Below are 18787 nucleotides of genomic sequence, written 5' to 3'. Positions count from 1 at the left end.
AATAATAATGAAAAATCATTCGTGTTAGTGATAATTCTTACCTTACAAACGCTTAACGGGCGGAAAATTGCAGCAGAAGTGCAACGTTAATTTTGGTACACAGGCCAAAAACCCGGTATTACTGCATGAGGGCATCGGAAGAGTGGATTATGCAAGACAGCAGTTCTCTAATCATCATATCATTTTCATACCACTTGGACCATGTGCTCACCACCCGGTACATGTTTATGTTATTTAAAAAGTTATCATGACAGCCAGATAATGTCCAAAGACAAATTAAATATCCGAGCATTTTGTTTTGGAAGTCAAATGGAGGTTGGTTGTCAGTTTCGCTTGCTGATTTTGGTTAAACTACTTGCACTTTCTTTACTCGTGAATAAATAACCGTTTACCGAAACCTACCTCTACAATACGTCTGAAATTTATGTAACTTTAGAAATTTAAACGTCAAAATGTTGCTTAGGCAAGGAAAATTTATGTAACAATAACATGAGAATGCCGACAGCTTTCAATGTTGCTGTCATTTTTAAGATAACTACTCAAATAAAGCCCTCTCCACACTACGCCGGAGGAATTTAAAAACGCAACAATCACGGGTCATTTTGGATTTGTGTTTGAGGAAAATTCCAGCACGGAAATCACATGATTATCGTGACGTCATCGTTTTCGAAAAGCTCCGTTTTGAAAATGTTTTCCGTCCAAACTAAAACGCAAGGCCAGCGTTTTCAAATTACTCTGGTTTAAAGAATGTTTGCGAAAGGGTACGTTTTCGTGACGGATTACTGTGGACGAAAGGCCTAACCGTAGATTGAAATAAAGCTGCGTTTTCAATTATCTCCGATATAGTGTGGACGGAGCCTAACATAACGTACAACAGATGGTGAGCATATGGTCTAAGTTGTATAAAAATTATACAATGATAAGTAAACCGCTATCTTTCCAAATCCATTTCTTCCCATGTTATCAGTGATATCAGGTTTTTGGGTTGAATTAAAGTTCAACGTCTCCGATTCTCCGTCCGTTAAGCGTTTCTTAAGGTAAGATATCAGTTTTCATTTTTATTTCCAAGTTTCCAGATATTGTAACAACACTTTTTTAAATATCAGAAATTTAACAAAAGTTGTTCGGTATTATCTGCATATTATATTAATGTCATTATGTTCAAATTCTCGATATCCAATTTTTACATTTTCTTACACAATAGGTCTTTATTTCCTACGTATCTTGCCAAATTTTAATCTATTACGAACATTAGAACTCACGTTTTCTTGGACCTTTAGTTCCGAAAATCTATGGCCACAATTAATTTTTCTTGTTCCAAGTTAATTTTGATTGAGAATTTGAGAAAATGACGTCATTTTCTCAAAAATACCACACAAGCAAAGTAAAGCGATCGCAGCACCTTGTAAATGTGAGAAATACGAGATCTGTGATAATTATGCGCGCCGAAGAATATTCAAACCGGCAACCAAGTTCATTTTTTCATCGCATTTATTGCGAAACCAATTTAACCTGAAAACTGAACAAAGCTTTCATTCATAGCTAAAAGTTTTGTCTCCCCATCACTTTCTTCATCAATTTTGTTTTTAGATATTCGTTGAATACTTCATTGGCTTGTTCAATAGCTTTTGTTTCATTTTCCGCGTCAATATTGGCCAACATCATCTATATTATCCATATTTCGTAGACAGAAATGATGCGATGGCGCTGGATTGGTGACTACTAAATATCCAGAGTTATCATTCATCAAGTGTTTTTGCTCGCTCACGATTGGTCTAAACGTGTCACGGACTGAAACTGGGGAGTTTCCGAGAAAATTCAAAACCATGTTTAACGACTGGCCCTAAGGAAAACAGTAAGTTTTAACACGGCGTTATTTGTCGTTAACAGCATCGTATTTTCGAACAGCTCTAAATATTAAAAACATAAACTTCTAACACTAACATCATATTCAATTATTATACATGACCTAAGCAGAGGGCACAATAAATTCCAAATAAATTGACCCAACAATTTTTTTTAAGCACCTCTGGTTTTAAATTGCATTTTTCATCGCCTACGTAAAGTTTCCTTTACATAGTTTGTCAGGGGCGTAGCTAGGATTTTTCAAGAAAGGGGGGGAGAGGTTACACTACGTCAAAGTGGGGGTGCTCACCAGATTGCCATGTCGTTTTCGCCACCTGTTTTAGGTTGTTTGCTGAGAAAAGGCTTACAAAAGGGGGGTCACGGCAACCCAAGACTCTCCTAGCTACGCCTCTGCTTATGAAGATGATCTCTGAAATTATCTGAACTGTGCAACTGGCAAAAAGCAAAAGATTAGCGACCATTTGTCGTTGTAAAGTCCTGAAATTTGAAGCGCACGTGAGGAACCCATTTCAGTGATGTGTTGTCATAGCAGGTTTTCAACCAATCACGCGCGGCAAAAGTCAAACAACATTACCGCAAAATAATATCGTCTCTCTCGTAAGCAAAACTATAAGCGGATCGCGCTGCTGTTTTAAAACGGCGTTATCTGAACAATAGCCTCCATTTGGAGCGGAAATATGCTTGGATATTTGTCCGCGGACATTATCACTTCGTACAAACGACCAGTTTGAGGAACAGATAATGTCCAAGGATAAATATCCGAGCGTATTTCCGCTCTAAATGGAGGCTATTGTGTTTAGTATCCTTCAAAAATTTCCCGCAACACGCGCGGTTTTGAAAATTGGGGAATATCACTCGGATATTCCCCAGTTTTAGCTGGGGAGTATTCAGTCACGTGACGCGTTTTAACCAATCGCTCGCGAGCGAAATTATTTGATGGATTATAAAACTCTTTAACATCATCGCATTCTAGAGCAGCTCTGAATAAACCATAGATATCTAACAATAATTATCATATTCCTTATTATATGATCTAAGCAGAGGACACAATAAATTCCAAATAAATTGACCCAGTGATAGTTTATGCTGCGCTAGTTTAAAATTGCTAGCTGAGGGAGTTTTCTCAGTTTTGGTTTTTCTTTTTGTTGTTCCTGTTTTTCTTATTTATTGGTGGGTTTGTGCGTTTCTTGTTTTTCATTTTCCTGCCAAATGGGCAGTGTTCATATGTTTAAAATGATAATACTGTCTGTAGTCTTAGAAAACCAAGAGGAAGGAATCTGATCAATTTGTCAAGGTTTCTTCTCTTTCTCATTTGGACGGTAGCTATTAATATGCACTCAGTGTGAGAACTGGTTAACAATTTTATGTAATTAGTGGTTAACTTTTTTTATTAAAACAGTGGTAAATACATGTACTACACTAGTGGTTGATTTTCAATTTATTACAGTTATTATCAGTGGTTTCATGATCTAGTTTGCTGTTATCTTCCATTCCTGCAGTCAAGCTCGTAATAAAGCAATAAAACTATAAAATCGTACTATATATCCAGGTTAACGTCCACTCTATGGCGACGCGGCGTTAACAGCCATCTCAAACTGAGAACTTGGCCCGTGTGAGGGTATTCATATGGCCGGTGAAGGGCTATACTGTGGGCACCTTAATTTTTTTGCCGGAATAATTCATGGACTGGTAATACTCTGTTTCAGGCTCAGTTTTTGCGCTGCTTGGAATACTAACAATCTGTTATAATTAATGAGAAAAATGTTTCTTCTTCCGTCTCTCTCTTTATTGCTTTCTTGGCATATGTCGCATATGTTCCGAATGTAAATCAATCTCGACCTCACAGCCCTTCTCCTTACCCCATACATCTGCATCTGTTGTCCAGTGGACCCCGTCTCGCATCGCATATCCACGAGAAAAAACACATGATTGCTTCACTGAAAATGAGAAATGCGTAGTTCCGTTCTGTTTGAAAGTTAAAGACCTAACGGCGGCCACTATGTTGCCATCGCCTTGTCATATGTTTTACTTGTTTTATTTAACAATTGCACTACTAATAATAATTTAATAAGTTCGCACAATGGGAATTTCACAACAAATATGTTGATTACAAGAGAGTTTTACTTCCCGTTTTTCGGGTTACATAAAAACTCCTGTCATGGCACACCGCGGCTTTTTAGAGAAGCTGCTCACCTACAGCTAAAAAATAAGATCCTTTCCTATATTTAACTTTGAAGGACAGTTGCACTTACTCTTCAACTAAAGAGTTTATTTTCATCTTTTGAGGTATAAATAGATCAGTAGCAATGAAAACACCATAATATTAGAAACCTTTACTGATTTACTTGTTGAATATTCTAGTTGAAACAGTGGGAGCGAGTCTAGCTAAATCATAGCATTACGACGACCTTTCCTCTCAACGTTATGAAAGTTGAGACTATCGTAATTGCATACCCTGCGAAACAAAGCTTTTTTTTCTGTAGCTGCTGGGAGAAATAGAAGAGAATCATTATCATAACTTTATCTCTCCCTGTCACAATGTCCTTTTAACATTAAACAAAGCATTCAAAGAAGAAATGTTTTAGATTTTTCGATCACTCCAAAGATGATATCCCTGCTGTGGAGATGACTTTTTGTGGGAAAACCCGATTTCGGGTGGATCCCGTGGAGCCGGTACACCTACAGCATATCGTTGCCTTAAGCTTTTCTCGGAAGGTTTTGTTGACCAGAGCGTACACAAATGGTTTGACAGCGGAACTGAACAGTATTAGCATATGAATAACAGTGTATGCGAGTTCACTGACACTGAGGGATGTGAAGTAGCGTCCAACTGATTCCAAATATTGCAGTAACGATTACCCCCATTAAAGTGACTCGCTTCCGCACTCTTAGGACGCCCTGTGTGTAGAGAGAGAGAGAGAGAGAGAGAGAGAGAGAGAGAGAGAGAGAGAGAGAGAGAGAGAGAGAGAGAGAGAGAGAGAGAGAGAGAGAGAGAGAGAGAGAAATCCAGTTGAAATAGCAACGAATGAATCGGCAAAGTAATTTGAAAGTAAATTGTCCAAAAAGGCCTGCAAATGGTGTCATAGTGTCGCAATATTAATGGCAATGTTTCAATCAAAATGTCGCGGGAAAACTTAAGTTATTGACAACGTTAGTCACAGGTGAGGATTACAATGTCTATATCAAACTTTGTCTATTATTATGATTTGAATTTTGTAAATCGATGGGCCTTTTGTTGTCCTTCACAACGCGAATGTCAGACATGATGTGACAGTCACACTGTCACGATTTCACTCTCACAAAAAGAGCGTGACACTTGAGCATAATGTGCCAACCACATTCTGTCACGATCATTACGGTTCTTGTTGCAATAGCTGCCTACCCCACCCCCTCCCCCCCCTTAACTGGCGAGGCCTTGGTACGCAGAAAAGTTCGATTAAGGCACCCATAGAAGATCAAGAAGATCAAAACTGGCGTACGGGAGAGAACTTTCATTAACGCTTACCTCTTGATATCCATAGATTAAAAAGGAGGAAATACCTGGAATTTTCTTTCCTGCCAACATCCTAAGATTGACTAAAAGAAAAATGTTCACGTATTGAACTTCTTTGTTTAATACTTACCCTCTGTTGGAAAGTGAGTTGATTCTCAGGATCACGTTTGAACCACAGGGTGTACACGATTCTGGAATACAACCCAGCCATTATTGCCATGGCTACAACTACAATAGCTGGCCAGTACAAAGAATAGGCTTTTGGCATCCATTCTCCAACCATCCACACGCAGGAATTGTCCTTTACGTTTAAGACCAGGAACAGAGGTATATGGACGAACCGGGAATGATCATCTGAGATAGGAACGTGTTATGCTTAATATACCGATTCAGTTTTCTTTTTCATACTATTAATCACCTGCGTAAACGTACTAAAAACACGTTTCTTCTTAAATTGTCACTCTATAGCTACTAATAATCACACTTTGTCAATGACGCACTTTTAGTTTACGCTTGGTAAGTTTGCCAATGTTACCAGCGGGATAGTTTACCGCAAAATATCGTTCAGGAGCAATTGCAATCAAAGTGACTACCGAGGAAATTCCAGCAATCCATGCCAAGCCTCCACCCGTCATCAATTTGCATAAAACTGTACCGTCCATCCCATCTGGGTGGGTGGAAGTGAGCCTGTGGAAAGTGTTTGGGGTAATAAAGGTCGCGTATAGCATGTCCGCTACAGCCAGATTCACTAGTAGATAGTTGATGGGAGTCCTGTGGAATATCATAAAGACATACATACTTTAATTAGGAGAAGATGAAGAGTAAGAGAGTCAGTCCTTCAAATATTATCGAGGTAATTCATGTAGAGTTATTTTTAGATCACCCCTGGTTTCGGAAGTCCCATAAGGGTCTGAAAAAGGCACTCCTGTGAGGCAAGTTTTCTCAGGTACACAGCCCAAATAGCTGCTTTACACTCATTTTTATCCTGTACAAAAACATCAACGAAAGCTGCATCAACGCAATCAATGTTTAGAAATATTATGATCGGGATTACCTTAAGAAAAGGCCTTTATGGGTGACTTACTCTTTCTCTCTTCATTTTTTCTTGCATAACTTCAGAAGAATGGCTGAACCGGACAGAAGCATGGTAATATTATCTACTTGTGCGAATGTACAAGAACCGTGGACATTAGAAATATTGCTAGGAATGTAAATCCTCTAATGGACTTTCGTATTAAGGAAATAACTAATTTTAACATTCCCGATTGCATTGTTTCGTTGAAAACGACTGAGGTGCCTGAGTTGTACTTCTTATACCAGGTGAAAATTTAAATCCGTTAACATGTAATGGAAGAACTTTAAAATCTTTCTCCCATGTTCACATCAAGCTATATAAACCACAAGCTAACCATGCAATTTCTATTTCACTGCTATGTAAAGTCGCTGTAGAAACTTGAAAGTGTTTCAAGTTGGCTGTGATATTTTAGTTATTTTAGTTTCAACATACCTCATGTCTCGATGTTTCTTTATGATCGCACAAACGAGGCAATTTCCAACGATGTCCACGATGGCAAGTACGGAGTGTACCGTTGCTGTGGCAATGCCAAATGATTCTATCATGACTGAATGTTGTTGATGATGTTACACGGTCACGAGGTCTGCTAGGTTTAATGAAGAGATAAGGAGGAGTGAATTCCTGATAACTAGAGAATTATTTGTGGATACTTGACATGTGAGAAAAAAACAAAACTGCCAAGCACTGATTATTGAATATCTGATGAATATTTCGTCTTGTAATGTTACCTTGAATATTAATTAAGGGGACTGAAACTTCATACTTTCGTTACATCAAACCATATGATTGCGTTAGTTTAAGTTCTTTTTATGATAATTTTCTGATCCTGTAAGTTAGTATCGAAGGACATATTATGCAGTATCTTTGATGGACTTTGCTCCCGTTACAGGAACACATGTGCATCGAGTAAACAAAATTGCAGAAAAAGAAAAACGAACACGTTAGGAGACCAGGCTGAGCGTGTAAAACCTGACGTGTAAATCCATGTAAATGACACCGTATCCACAATGTGATGGAACAGTTTCCATGTCATGGTCGGTATACGTATAGTTAAGCAGTTTCCTTCGCGCATAACTTTGAAACAAGGTACATACCATGAAGAACCTAAGATGGCATTTGGGGCCAAATTGTTTCAAAATGCATGGCGACCTTTTTCTGAGGGAGCGTGGATTATGGACATTAGGCGATTGAGTAGATTTGCCGCCATGTTAGATTATTTCAATCTTACTGTCTATGACGCTTCTTCCTCTCTAAGCCCAAAACAAGATGGCGCTTGCTTGATCAAAATGCATTCCCTCACTCTCACAGGTTAACCGGTGTAACAGGCGGCTTAGGGGAGACACATTGTTTTCTGTTTCCTTTTTTTTTTCCTGCTAGCTGTAACGCTATAGCGCTCTGCCCCGCTAAACCGCCTGGCTCTGTTGGATAGCTAAAATTTGTCTGGCTAACAAATTCCAGACAGACAGAATCAACGTGGCTATAGCCATTCTGTCCTAGAAAATCATGCGTTCAATTGATAACCTTTCCTTGAATCAGGTGAAAAAAAATCGGTTTTCAATGAAATCAAACTTTGTCGAAGCTTTACCACACAAGCTTGAGTAGAAAAACAGTGATGAGCTTTTCTCAGGGTTGCTATTTTTGACAGCTTGTGAGAAGCAAATGTCCTTACCTTTCTCACGCTGAGCACATATTAAAAGCCATCTTTAAAATGGGATAGATCTTCACAATTCAACTCGATTCCCTGTGTATATACCTATCTTGGAATTTTAAGACTACAGACAGTCTTATTATTTTAAACAAATGAATATACACTGCCCGGCAGCAACTTGAAAAAAAAAAAAAAAAAAAAAAAGCCTAGAATTTTTTCAAAAAATAGACAAACTCTAGGTAGCAAATTAAAACCAGCGCTGCTTAAAAATATTACTGGGTCGATGTACTTGGAATTTATTTAGCCCCGCTTAAACTCTTGCTTTAAATATATGAACTATTTCTTAAGTTATACATAATAATAAACAATAGTTATTGCTAGAAATGTATGCTTTATTCAAAGATGTTCTAACATGAGATGATGCTGATCAGATATAAGAGAGTTTTAAAACAATAGACAAAAGATATAATGCAGACAGTTTAATAATGTGAACTGAAAAAAAGAATTGTCATCTAAAACCAGATTGACACCTGACTTCATTGTTTTCTCGTATTGGGATGTTTTAATATAAATTGTTTACCTCTAAAAGTATGATTTAGTTGATTACTCACCATTCGACGCCATTTGATACTGCGCGAATCAGGCCAGGAGGACAGTTACAAGAGAATGGCGTGAATATGAATTGCAGTATAAAGCTTCTGTATAGCATTGTTGTTTACGATGCAGCCTTTTTTAAAATCATTTTCATTTTACGAACTGAGTTTGAACTCATGTAGCTTAAGAAGTTTGAATCTACAGGAACCACTATTTTTATTTTAGATATAAAAGACCACCATCAAAAAACTGGAGTACTAAAAAAATTAGATCTCCTCAGTAGCAAAAGTTCCACATTTCGGTCAGCCGGTTTAAACTGTTCTTGCCACTAGATCAGTCTTGCGCCTGTTTTGGAGATGGCTGCCTTTTATCGCGCTTCTTACAAGCCACCGTGACCCTCCGCAACATTTTGTGAATATTTGAGTGCTATCTAGCGCTTCCAGGTTTAATGACGGAGATAAATATGTATTGCCTGCTGCTCGTGTTGCTGCAACATTTCTCATGCAAACCTTCCCTTTTGGTTACAAAAAAAATTACTGCAGAAATTTCTGCTACAAACGTCTTCTTGTGTTTCTACAACTCGATAGGAACGCGAAGAAAATGGTTTCCATCAATTTTAGGAAACGCTGAAGGAAAAAGAAAAGAAATCCACTCATTTATTTCGAATTCAAACTCTCTTTGTCCGCTTCATCATGTCAACAGCTTGGGTAGTTCTGTGTTTTTATTGAGTTGACGAAGTACAGCTTTCAGCGACCGTGTTCTTACAGGGTGTTTCCTTATTATTACATGTTATAAGATTATTATTTGCTTGAAAAAACTGGTATCACTGATGACATCGCAAGAAAAAAAAATATAAAGGACAGCAGTTCACTAATCATCGCAAAAATTATACAACTTGGACCACGTGCTTATCAGCCGGTGCTCGTTATGTTAGGCGCGCCCCCTCCACATTACGCAGGAGAAAATTGAAAACGCACCTTTATTTCCACGGTTTGGCCTACCGTCCACACTAGTCTATCACGAAAACGAAGCTTTTCCAAAACGCTCTTCAAACCGGAGGACTTTCAAAACGCTTTCATTGCACTTTAGTTTGAAGGGTAATTATTTTGAAAACAGAATTTTTCATTTATTTATTTATTTATTTATTTATTTATGGATTCGTACAAGTACAGGTGCTTAACAATAGGACATCATCGTTTTCGAAAACGATGATGTCACGATAATCACGTGATTTCCCTTCCCAAGTTTTCCTTAAACACAATTGTCTCAAACGTCTCAAATGTTTCAAATTTGTTTTTGCGTTTTCGAATTTCTCAGGCGTAATGTGAGCGGAGAACATTTCATGCATTTTCAGGGCGAACCTCCGTTTTCAAATTTCTCCGGCGTAGTGTAGATGGGGCCTTATTTAAATAGTTAGTGTAAATTAAGGTAGCACTGCAAATTGACAGTTGCCTGTATTTTCATTTGAGAGTCACATCAATTTTATTTATCATTAGAATCGTTTTGACGCTTCAATTTCTGGTTTTTAATAGCATTACAGATGTATTGTAAAGGCAGGCTTTGGTAAACGGTTATTCAATCAACAATAACGATACTACGAGCTGTTACTGAGCTCAGCATGTGAAACTGACAAACAATCACATATATTACCTAGCTTTATAATTCGTCAAATATTTTCGCCCGAACGCGATTGGTACAAACGCTTCACGTGACTCAATATGCTTAGCTAAAACTGGGGAATATAGGAAAGGAAAAATAGTAAAGGAAATGCAAATGAAATATTATAGGAAATATTAAACGTTAGGGTAATAAGGATAATAAGCTCAATAGTCTCAATTGACTTTAAAAAAATGATGGGATATTTGTCCTTGGACATTATCTGTTCCTCGGAACTCACAGTTTTCCTCCAACTTCACTCTCGGAGCTCGAGAGCTGTTCCCTTCCGCGGAACAGATAATGTCCACGGAAAAAATTCCGAGCATTTTTCCGTACCAAACGGAAGGTATTGTTTATATATACAGAAGCGGCGACGATATGTAACAACAACAACAAACAAAACAACAAACACTTTTATTTCACCCCAGATCTAGAAATAATTTATTATAATAATTATTGTTATAAATTAAAAACATAAATGATGCACGTGCTCGTGAACGAATAAAAAACGCTAATTAATGCAAATCCATGAATGATCATGCAGCTCTTACATACACAACTTAAGCAGCTGTGATGATATTTAAGCCTAAAAAAAAATCAGACTTAAACGGAATTAAGACCAATGGCCTCTGGGTTATTTACTGCTAGTCGCGTCAGCTTATAATGTACATATATACTCGCACATATAATAATGCACATATAATAACCACGTAATAAGCACTCCCCCTATTCCAAATTCTCTAAGCACCCTCTTTATATGCAAGCTAAGCGTACCCAAAGCGAAAGTGACATTCAAGGCATTGACATTGAATACACTGATTAGATGAATGAACTATGAATGAACTCTGAGCGCAATATTGAACATTATCAAAGTTCTTGAGTTAAAGTTTTTGTTTTTCATTAAAGCACTGAGGCACTGTAAAAATAAATAAATAAATAAATAAATAAATAATAATAATAATAATAATAATATTATGAAAAAGGAATTAACGCCACCTCTTCAAATAAGCGAGCTCGTTTAAACTACCAAATGTAGATAGCGCTCCTGGCGCTAAATTGAAGAATTGCAATAACCTTCCTGCCAGATCTATGAAAGTTAATACCGATGTTAAGTTGCACACCCTGTGAAGGATTCCCCTCTCTTGCTGGTCAGAGAAAGAGAGGAGAATTGCTGTCTCGCAAGGCAGTTTAAAGTGCTAACATATAAAAAAAAAAGCAGCATTAAAAGAGGAAATGTTTTACATTTTTTGATCGCTCCAAAGACGATGTCCCTGACGTTGACAAACTTGATTTCCTGTGGACCCCGTGGAGCTTGTACAGCCACGGCATATCATTCCCTTAAGCTTTTCTCGGAAGGTTTTGTTAACCAGAGCGTACACAAATGGGTTGACGGCGGAACTGAACAGTACTAGCATATGAATAACAGCGTATGCGAGTTCACTGACACTGAGGGATGTGTAGGAGTCTAAGGTGTGCGCAATTACTTCAGGGGCCCAACAGATTCCAAATATGGCAGTGACAGTCACCCCCATCAAAGTGACTCGCTTCCGCACTCTTAGGACGCTCTGTGTGCAGAGAGAGACATAAATCCGATTTAGATAGTAACAAATGAGTTGTCAAGAAAGGTCCTGCAAACAGAATATGTATCCTTAACGGTGTCACAAGCATACATTCAGCCAGAGAAACAGACGGACAGACAGACAGACAGACAGACAGACAAGCATGCAAACGTCATTTACTCTCCAATTTATACAGAAGAGCATTTCTTCTACCTAATGTTACAAATTCAAATAATAGAAGAAGAATTAGAACAGAGCCGACAAATTTATTTGAGTTAATTTGAGAATGGTGTTGAAATCTGTAACAGCTCGATATTGATTTGGAAGTGCGGTCCTGGACTAGCTAGAAACCTGGCAACTGAACTAACGGCAATAAAGTCTTCAGTAGCTGATATTTTTGGCAAGGTGAAAATATCAGTTTCTCTTAAAGTGCTACCATGATGAAATTCTCGATATTCATTTTTTTTTTTACATTTTCGTACACAATATGCCCTTTGCACGATCCGGTCACATGGTACAAAATCACACATGCTGGTGAGCAAGTTGCACAGTGGGACTTCCAAAACAATGCAACTCGTACCAGTTCAACTGGACCTGCCTTTGTTTTGGAAGTCCCACTGCGGAACTTGCTCACCAGCATGTGCGATTTTGTACCATAAGACCGGATCGAGCAAAGGGCCTGTAGGTCTTTCCTATTTCAGTCTATTACGAACAGTAGAACTCACGGTTTTTGGACCTTTATTTCAGAGAATTTACGGCCGCCATTAATCTTCCTTGTTCCAAGTCTTGGTTGAGAATTTCAGAAAATGATGTCATTTTCTCAAAAATACTGGACGGGTTGAAATTGTAATAAAAGTTAATGTCGAAAATTGCACGCATATATGAACCAAAGTTTTTGTTATTCTTTGTGCGAATTGCTGTAATTATTGTTCGTATAATTTCAAACCGTGTGGTATTTTTGAGAAAATGACCTCATTTTCTCCAATTCTCAACCAAGACTTGGAACAAGGAAAATTTATGGCGGCCGTAAATTCTCGGATATAAAGGTTCAAATAACATGAGTTCTAATGCTCGTAATAAGTTGAAGTTTACCAAGATATCTAGGAAAGACCTATTGTGTACGAAAATGTAAAAAAATGGGTATCGAGAATTTGATCATATTGGTACTTTAAGGGAATATTTGCTGGATCACAGACTTAACAAACCTTTTAAGTATTAACAGTATTTACAAACGTGAAGACATTTTAAAACACAGAAAGAATAATATTTGGCTTGCGAGTGTTTGTATTGGTAACTGCATGGTGGAGAGTTATAATAACACTAGAATGTTATGTTCGGAACACATAACACCAGAATATGATCGAATAAACTTAGCTACATAGAAGTTTCAATCATGAACGTTAATTTGCATACTTCAGTAATTATCGTAAGGAAAACGAAAGAAAAATGTTCACGTGTTCAACTTCTTTGTTAATCCGTACTTACCATCTGTTGGAAGGCGAGTTGATTCTCAGGATCACGTTTAAACCACAGGGTGTACACGATTCTGGAATACAACCCAGCCATCAGTATCATGGCCGCAACTACAATGACTGACCAGAGCAAAAAAGAGGCTTTTTGCAGCCATGCTTTACCCATCCGCACACAGGCATTATCTTTTACGTTTAAGCCCGTGATATCCGGTATGAAGAATATTAAAGCGAAGATCCAAGAACCAGGAATGATCACCTGAAATAGGAAAGCATAAAACAGACGACTATTTAAGGTAATTCCATCGAAATAGAACTCACAATAGATTTTCTTTCAAACTTTACCTGTTGACTTCTTATATCAAGAGAACGTAAAATTTGAAATAAAAAAGAAGGGGTCCCCATATTCGTTTTGGAGCAGGAAGACCTTCAATAAACCCCATCACTCCTGAAGTTATTTGCTTTTGCTTTCAGAAACGTTTAGATTTGAACCATTCACCTTACACTTTAAGAGAGCAGAAAAAAAGAGAGAAAGTTAAGGGAGAAATACAACAATGGATGTATTGTATAAATGTTAAGGAGCAATTTGATGTGCGTTTCATGATAAGGGCACTCATTTTTAGTCGACAGGGATACAATATGTTCCAAGCACGCATTGTTCTGAGGCCACATATTATCTTTTACGAGTGCTAGCCATGCTCTCGTTTTCTGTGATAATTTTTTACCCTGCGATAGAAATTGGTCCATATTCACTGTATAGAAAAAAGGTGATCTCTGCATTCAAACTAAATAATAAAATCGTTAGGTAACGGTACTAGTTTCCGAGAAAAAAATTGATGATTTGTCTCTCGCAAGCCAAGCCGTTTAGAAAAAGCCACCATTTTGTATATGCTGTGTATGTGCACGCGCTCGTGAGAGCGCGCTAATGACGCAAAAATCGTGCGCAGTAGGGATGCGCAATGCAATTCTGAGGAATCACCTTAAGGTGGCTCCCTATAGTTTCACGATTGTGCGCGGGCATAGGACAAAAGCTCAAGTAATCTACACGCGCCCAAAGGAAAACGTCAGTGTTTTTCGATTTTTGTGACGTCAACATGAGCACTAAAAGCAAACTGACAGTTAATTTTCTCTTGTTTCTTTCGGTGATTTTTTTTTTTAAATTTGGCTCAGTTGTAACCACATACAAGTTCTTTAAAATACCCTATTTTTGTTAAAATCTGTCAGAGCTAATCTAATATTTTAAAAGAATGACAAATTACAGAATATTGGAAAAACCGTCTGAACAACCTTGCCTTTTTACCGATTCACAATGTCTGGCAATATCATTTCCATGAAGTGGCAAAGTATGAAAAAAATTCACCGAAGGAAAGTATAAATATTTTAAGAGTTTAGGCCAAAATGAGAAATGTATCTGTCTGTCATTAGATGAGATGTTGCTATGGCAGCGGCCTTAAACCAAAAATTGACAACCAAAAAATAAGCCTTATTTTTTAACAGTACTCATACTGGTAAATCTCTGCATGGAAAACTTTAAGAGAAATTCACTAAGTTTCCTTTTCTAACTCGCGCTCTACAGGGAGAGTGTTCGTAAAAAAGCTAGGGAACCACCTTAAACCTGTCAACGCATCAAACTATTTTTCAGGGATGAGTTTCAACGAATAGCAATACGCCTCACACTGGTAACGAGTTATATCAGTAGGTCTGGTTTGATATCTTCTTAAAACATTTCATCGCAGATAAAGGATTCTTATAGTCAGCTAGCTATTATTTGTGCCCTTGTTTGTCCCGTGCATCGGCCCAATCCTTACCGGAAAATTTCGACACCTTTTCCACTTAGAGTACCTTCTTTGCACCTGAAAGCGGGCAAAACCTTTCGTGCTTCTTTGACGACATCAATAATGTAAGCTAACAATTTGTTAACGCAACTGAAAAACTGGAACTGCGCGCGGAAAATTCGACACAAGTCTTGTGATAATAGAGGGCTTTAAATTGGACTACGAGTACGAGATTGAGTACGAGTTCGATTTTCGATTTTTAAATCAGTGACGTTTCCGGAGTCCTCGCTGTTCATGCTGGTTTTAGGTAAAGAGGGTAGCTCATGGGATGAAATGGGTATATGTCGTGATAATGTGAAGCCTGAAAACTAGAATTGAAAAGTCGTTCTCGTATTCGATCTCGTACTCGTACTCAAATCTTAAGTCCCCTAATCTCATAAACAACAACTTGACTATGCGCTCTTGTCACGTGAGTGTTATTTTAAGTTTAGTTTATGCGACAACTGAGTACCAACTTGATGACAGGTATCAAGTAGAGGTTATTAATACAACTTGAAGTCGTTTTTTATTCATAGCTTTGTTCAAAATCAATATTTTCCCCTATAATTATTCTATATATTAAGCTCAATGAGATCTATCTGAAAAACCGGAAATATATTTTTCCTTAAATTGTCAAGTATTTGTTATACCGATTTAACCATCAAAAATATGTTATGATGTAAGATGAAAACTGATACGAAGGTATCACAGAATGGTCCGAATTTAAGAGCACCTAAACATGCCAATGATTGAATTTGTTTAGTGATTTCTTATTTCTTTAAAGGTGAGGGGCCCTATACGGTAGAAAACAAAGAAATCACTTTTTTTTTTTTTCACGGACTTAGGAGGCGGTAGTACAACTATTCCAAGTTTTTGTAGCCAATCAGAATGCGTGAAGAACACTATCCACTCGTTTGGCATATACTAATAGTAATTATTATACATTGTAGTCACCATCTGTCTTCTCATTGGCTAGAAGCCTGAGGCTAATTCTAGGAAACAGCGCGACCTACAGATTATTCACTATTCTGCTAGCGGATTAGTAAATAATTGGTAGGTTGCGCGTGCAATGCATGATTTCCAAGAGCAACGTCAAGTTTACGTAAGAACATGGCTTGTTGAAAATTGAATAAACTGTGCTCAGTGCGTTTGTCGGTATTTTCTTTAAAACAATGTATAGTAAAACATTTATGAGATTAGGTTTGTGTGATATCCGAAATAATCAAGGTCTCGGTTAGTGTTATCAGCCGAAGCCGAAGGCTTCGGCTGATAACACTTACCTCGACCTTGATTATTCCAGATATTACAAAAACCTCATCCAATAATTGTTTATAACTGAAGTTTTCTTAATCGAAAGAAATGTTCTAGCTGCTTTATAGACTGCGAAAATGTCTTCTTATGTTACGGTAAAAAAACAAAGAAAGCATTTCGCCTATAGACCCTTTTCATAAAGGCCTACGTAAGCGGAGTATAAACAGCCAATCGCAATACGTGAAAAAAGTTATCCACTAGTTTGGAATATACTAAGAGCAACAATTAAACTTTGTCAGTGACGCACCTTCAGTTTACGCTTGGTAAGTTTGCCCACGTTGCTGGCAGGATAGATTACCGCAAAATATCGTTCAGCGGCAATTGCAACCAAAGTGACCACCGAGGAGGATCCAGCAGTCCATGCCAAGCCTCCACCCGTCACTAATTTGCAGAAAACTGTACCAAATGTTCCCCCTGGGTGAGTGGGGGTGATCTTGAAGAATGTCTCCGGTGTAACAAAGGTCGCAAACAAGGCATCCGCTAAAGCCAGATTCACAAGTAAATAGTTGAAGGGAGTCCTGTGGAATATCATAAATCAAGAGAGGACGAAGGGTAAGATATTTAGCTCTTCTAATAGACCTTATTACAACGGTAATCCCTTTTACATTATTTTTAGACGACGTCAGGCTTCGGAAACCTCAGGAGGGCCTAGAGAAAGGCAGTCCCCTCAACTGGACGGCACAAGCGGCTTCACATTAGTTTTCATCCTCCACGAAAACTTCCATGTTACGCGCGTAGTGAAATTAATCAGAATTAGGTTCCATGTCTAAAAATAACTTGAGAGGGATTACCTTAAAAATAAGGCCTTTATCAAGGACTTACTCTCTTACTCTTTATCCTCTCTTGCATAGCTTCAGAAGAATGGCTGAACAAGATAGGAGCATGGCTATATTATCTACATTGCGACATTAGAAATATTGCTTGGAGTGTAAATGCCCCAATGGACTTTTGTCTGAAGGAAATAACTAATTTTACCATTCCCGAAAGCGTTGTGACGATGTTAAGTTAAAAAAAAAATTAAAACGGCTGAGTTACCTGAGTTGTAATTCTTATACTCCGATGTAAATTTGAATACGTCAACTTATAATTGAAGAACTTTCAACATCTCTTTATAGTTCTCTCAAACGTTCTCTCATGTTCACATCAGACTATGTAAATCACAAGCCAGCACTTTTCTATTTCCGTTCACTGTTATATAAAGTTGTTAAAGTTGTTTTGTAAGCCTTCAGTAGTATTTTAAATTAACTTTGATAATTTAAGTATTTTAGTTTCAACATACCTCATGTCTCGATGTTTCTTTATGATCGCACAAACGAGGCAATTTCCAACGATGTTTATCACGACGAGTATAGAGTGTACCGTTGCTATGGCAATGCCAGATGATTGAAGCATGACTGAGTGGAGTTTTGTCGATTTTACACAGTCGCAAGACCTTCTAGGTTTAATAAAGAAAAAAGGAAGAATGAATTCCTGACATCTTAGCTAATATCACTGGTTTAATGCGAGAAGAAGTGAAAGTGGAGAGGAAACATCATACTTTCATTATTCGCCACCTTAAGCTTATGGTTTGATCATTTTCTAACCACGTAATTTAGTAAAGAGGCACATCAGTTTTACGAAGTACACTACATTGTTTTTGTGTCAGTTACAGGGGCCCACGTGTTCAATCTTTAATCTTTAATCATTATTTATACACGGTAAAAACATCAGGTAGAAAAAATTACATAATAATGACTAAAAATCCAAATCCTAACATTATATTAACTTACATTAACATGCCACTTAAGAAAAACCCTGGTTTCCATGAATGCCGTGTTTAAAAATTATGGTAGAGAAGGCGTTTAAATTTGTCCAATGAACCAGACTCTCTAATGTTACAGGGTAAATTGTTTCAAAATGCATGCAGGCATTTTCTGAGGGAGCGCGAATTATCGATATCAGCTTAGCTAACGATTGAGTGGATTTGCCGCCATGTTGGATTATCTCGCCTCAGAGATAAAACGTCCTTCTTTCGGTCATTCAGGAAAACAAAAACAAAAAAAAGAGCAAAAAAAAAAAACAAAACAAACAAACAAACAAAACAAAAAAACAAAAAAAACAAAGCAAAAAACAAAACAACAACAACAACAACAACAAAAAGAACAACAGTTGTGTATGTTTGCCCGCTATCGAGTGCTTCAGGGCTTTAATGGCAGAGATAAATATTGTATGCGGCTGCTGTTCCGACAGTTTTCCTAGTCCTCTCAAAACCCCCACTTCTGGTTACAGAAAAATTTACAGGAGTTTTCTATAACGCGATAGA

The 18787-nt window shown here is 37.6% G+C and overlaps 2 protein-coding genes across 3 annotated transcripts in view; both read right to left on the bottom strand.

Moving 5' to 3' along the window:
* LOC149114267 (pyroglutamylated RF-amide peptide receptor-like) overlaps window positions 1-17496 on the bottom strand; it is a 60606-nt gene extending 43110 nt beyond the window's left edge. The window contains exons 1-3 of one of the 2 annotated variants that reach the window (XM_089286773.1): window positions 16733-17496; window positions 13377-13619; window positions 10734-11897 (exon numbers count right to left, since the gene is read on the bottom strand). In XM_089286773.1, coding sequence (XP_089142899.1) covers window positions 11571-11897; window positions 13377-13619; window positions 16733-17017 — 855 coding nt within the window. In that variant the 5' untranslated portion in view covers window positions 17018-17496 and the 3' untranslated portion in view covers window positions 10734-11570. Of the gene's footprint in view, window positions 1-10733; window positions 11898-13376; window positions 13620-16732 lie in introns of those variants that run through there. The other variant, XM_089286772.1, reaches the window with a different exon arrangement.
* On the bottom strand, window positions 5848-7098 carry LOC149114268 (neuromedin-U receptor 2-like). The gene is made up of 2 exons (XM_089287342.1): window positions 6867-7098; window positions 5848-6130 (listed from the first exon to the last, which is right to left on the bottom strand). The coding sequence occupies exons 1-2, from the start codon at window positions 6977-6979 to the stop codon at window positions 5848-5850; spliced, it is 396 nt and encodes a 131-aa protein (XP_089143468.1). The 5' UTR covers window positions 6980-7098.
* Window positions 17497-18787: the final 1291 nt, after the last annotated feature.

This window comes from Orbicella faveolata, unplaced genomic scaffold (assembly GCF_042242905.1).
Source record: "Orbicella faveolata isolate gen_17 unplaced genomic scaffold, um_ofav_v1 contig_14, whole genome shotgun sequence".
Taxonomy (NCBI): Eukaryota; Metazoa; Cnidaria; class Anthozoa; order Scleractinia; family Merulinidae; genus Orbicella; species Orbicella faveolata.
Note: the sequence above shows the minus strand (reverse complement) of the source record. Positions and strands in the feature narration are given on the sequence as shown.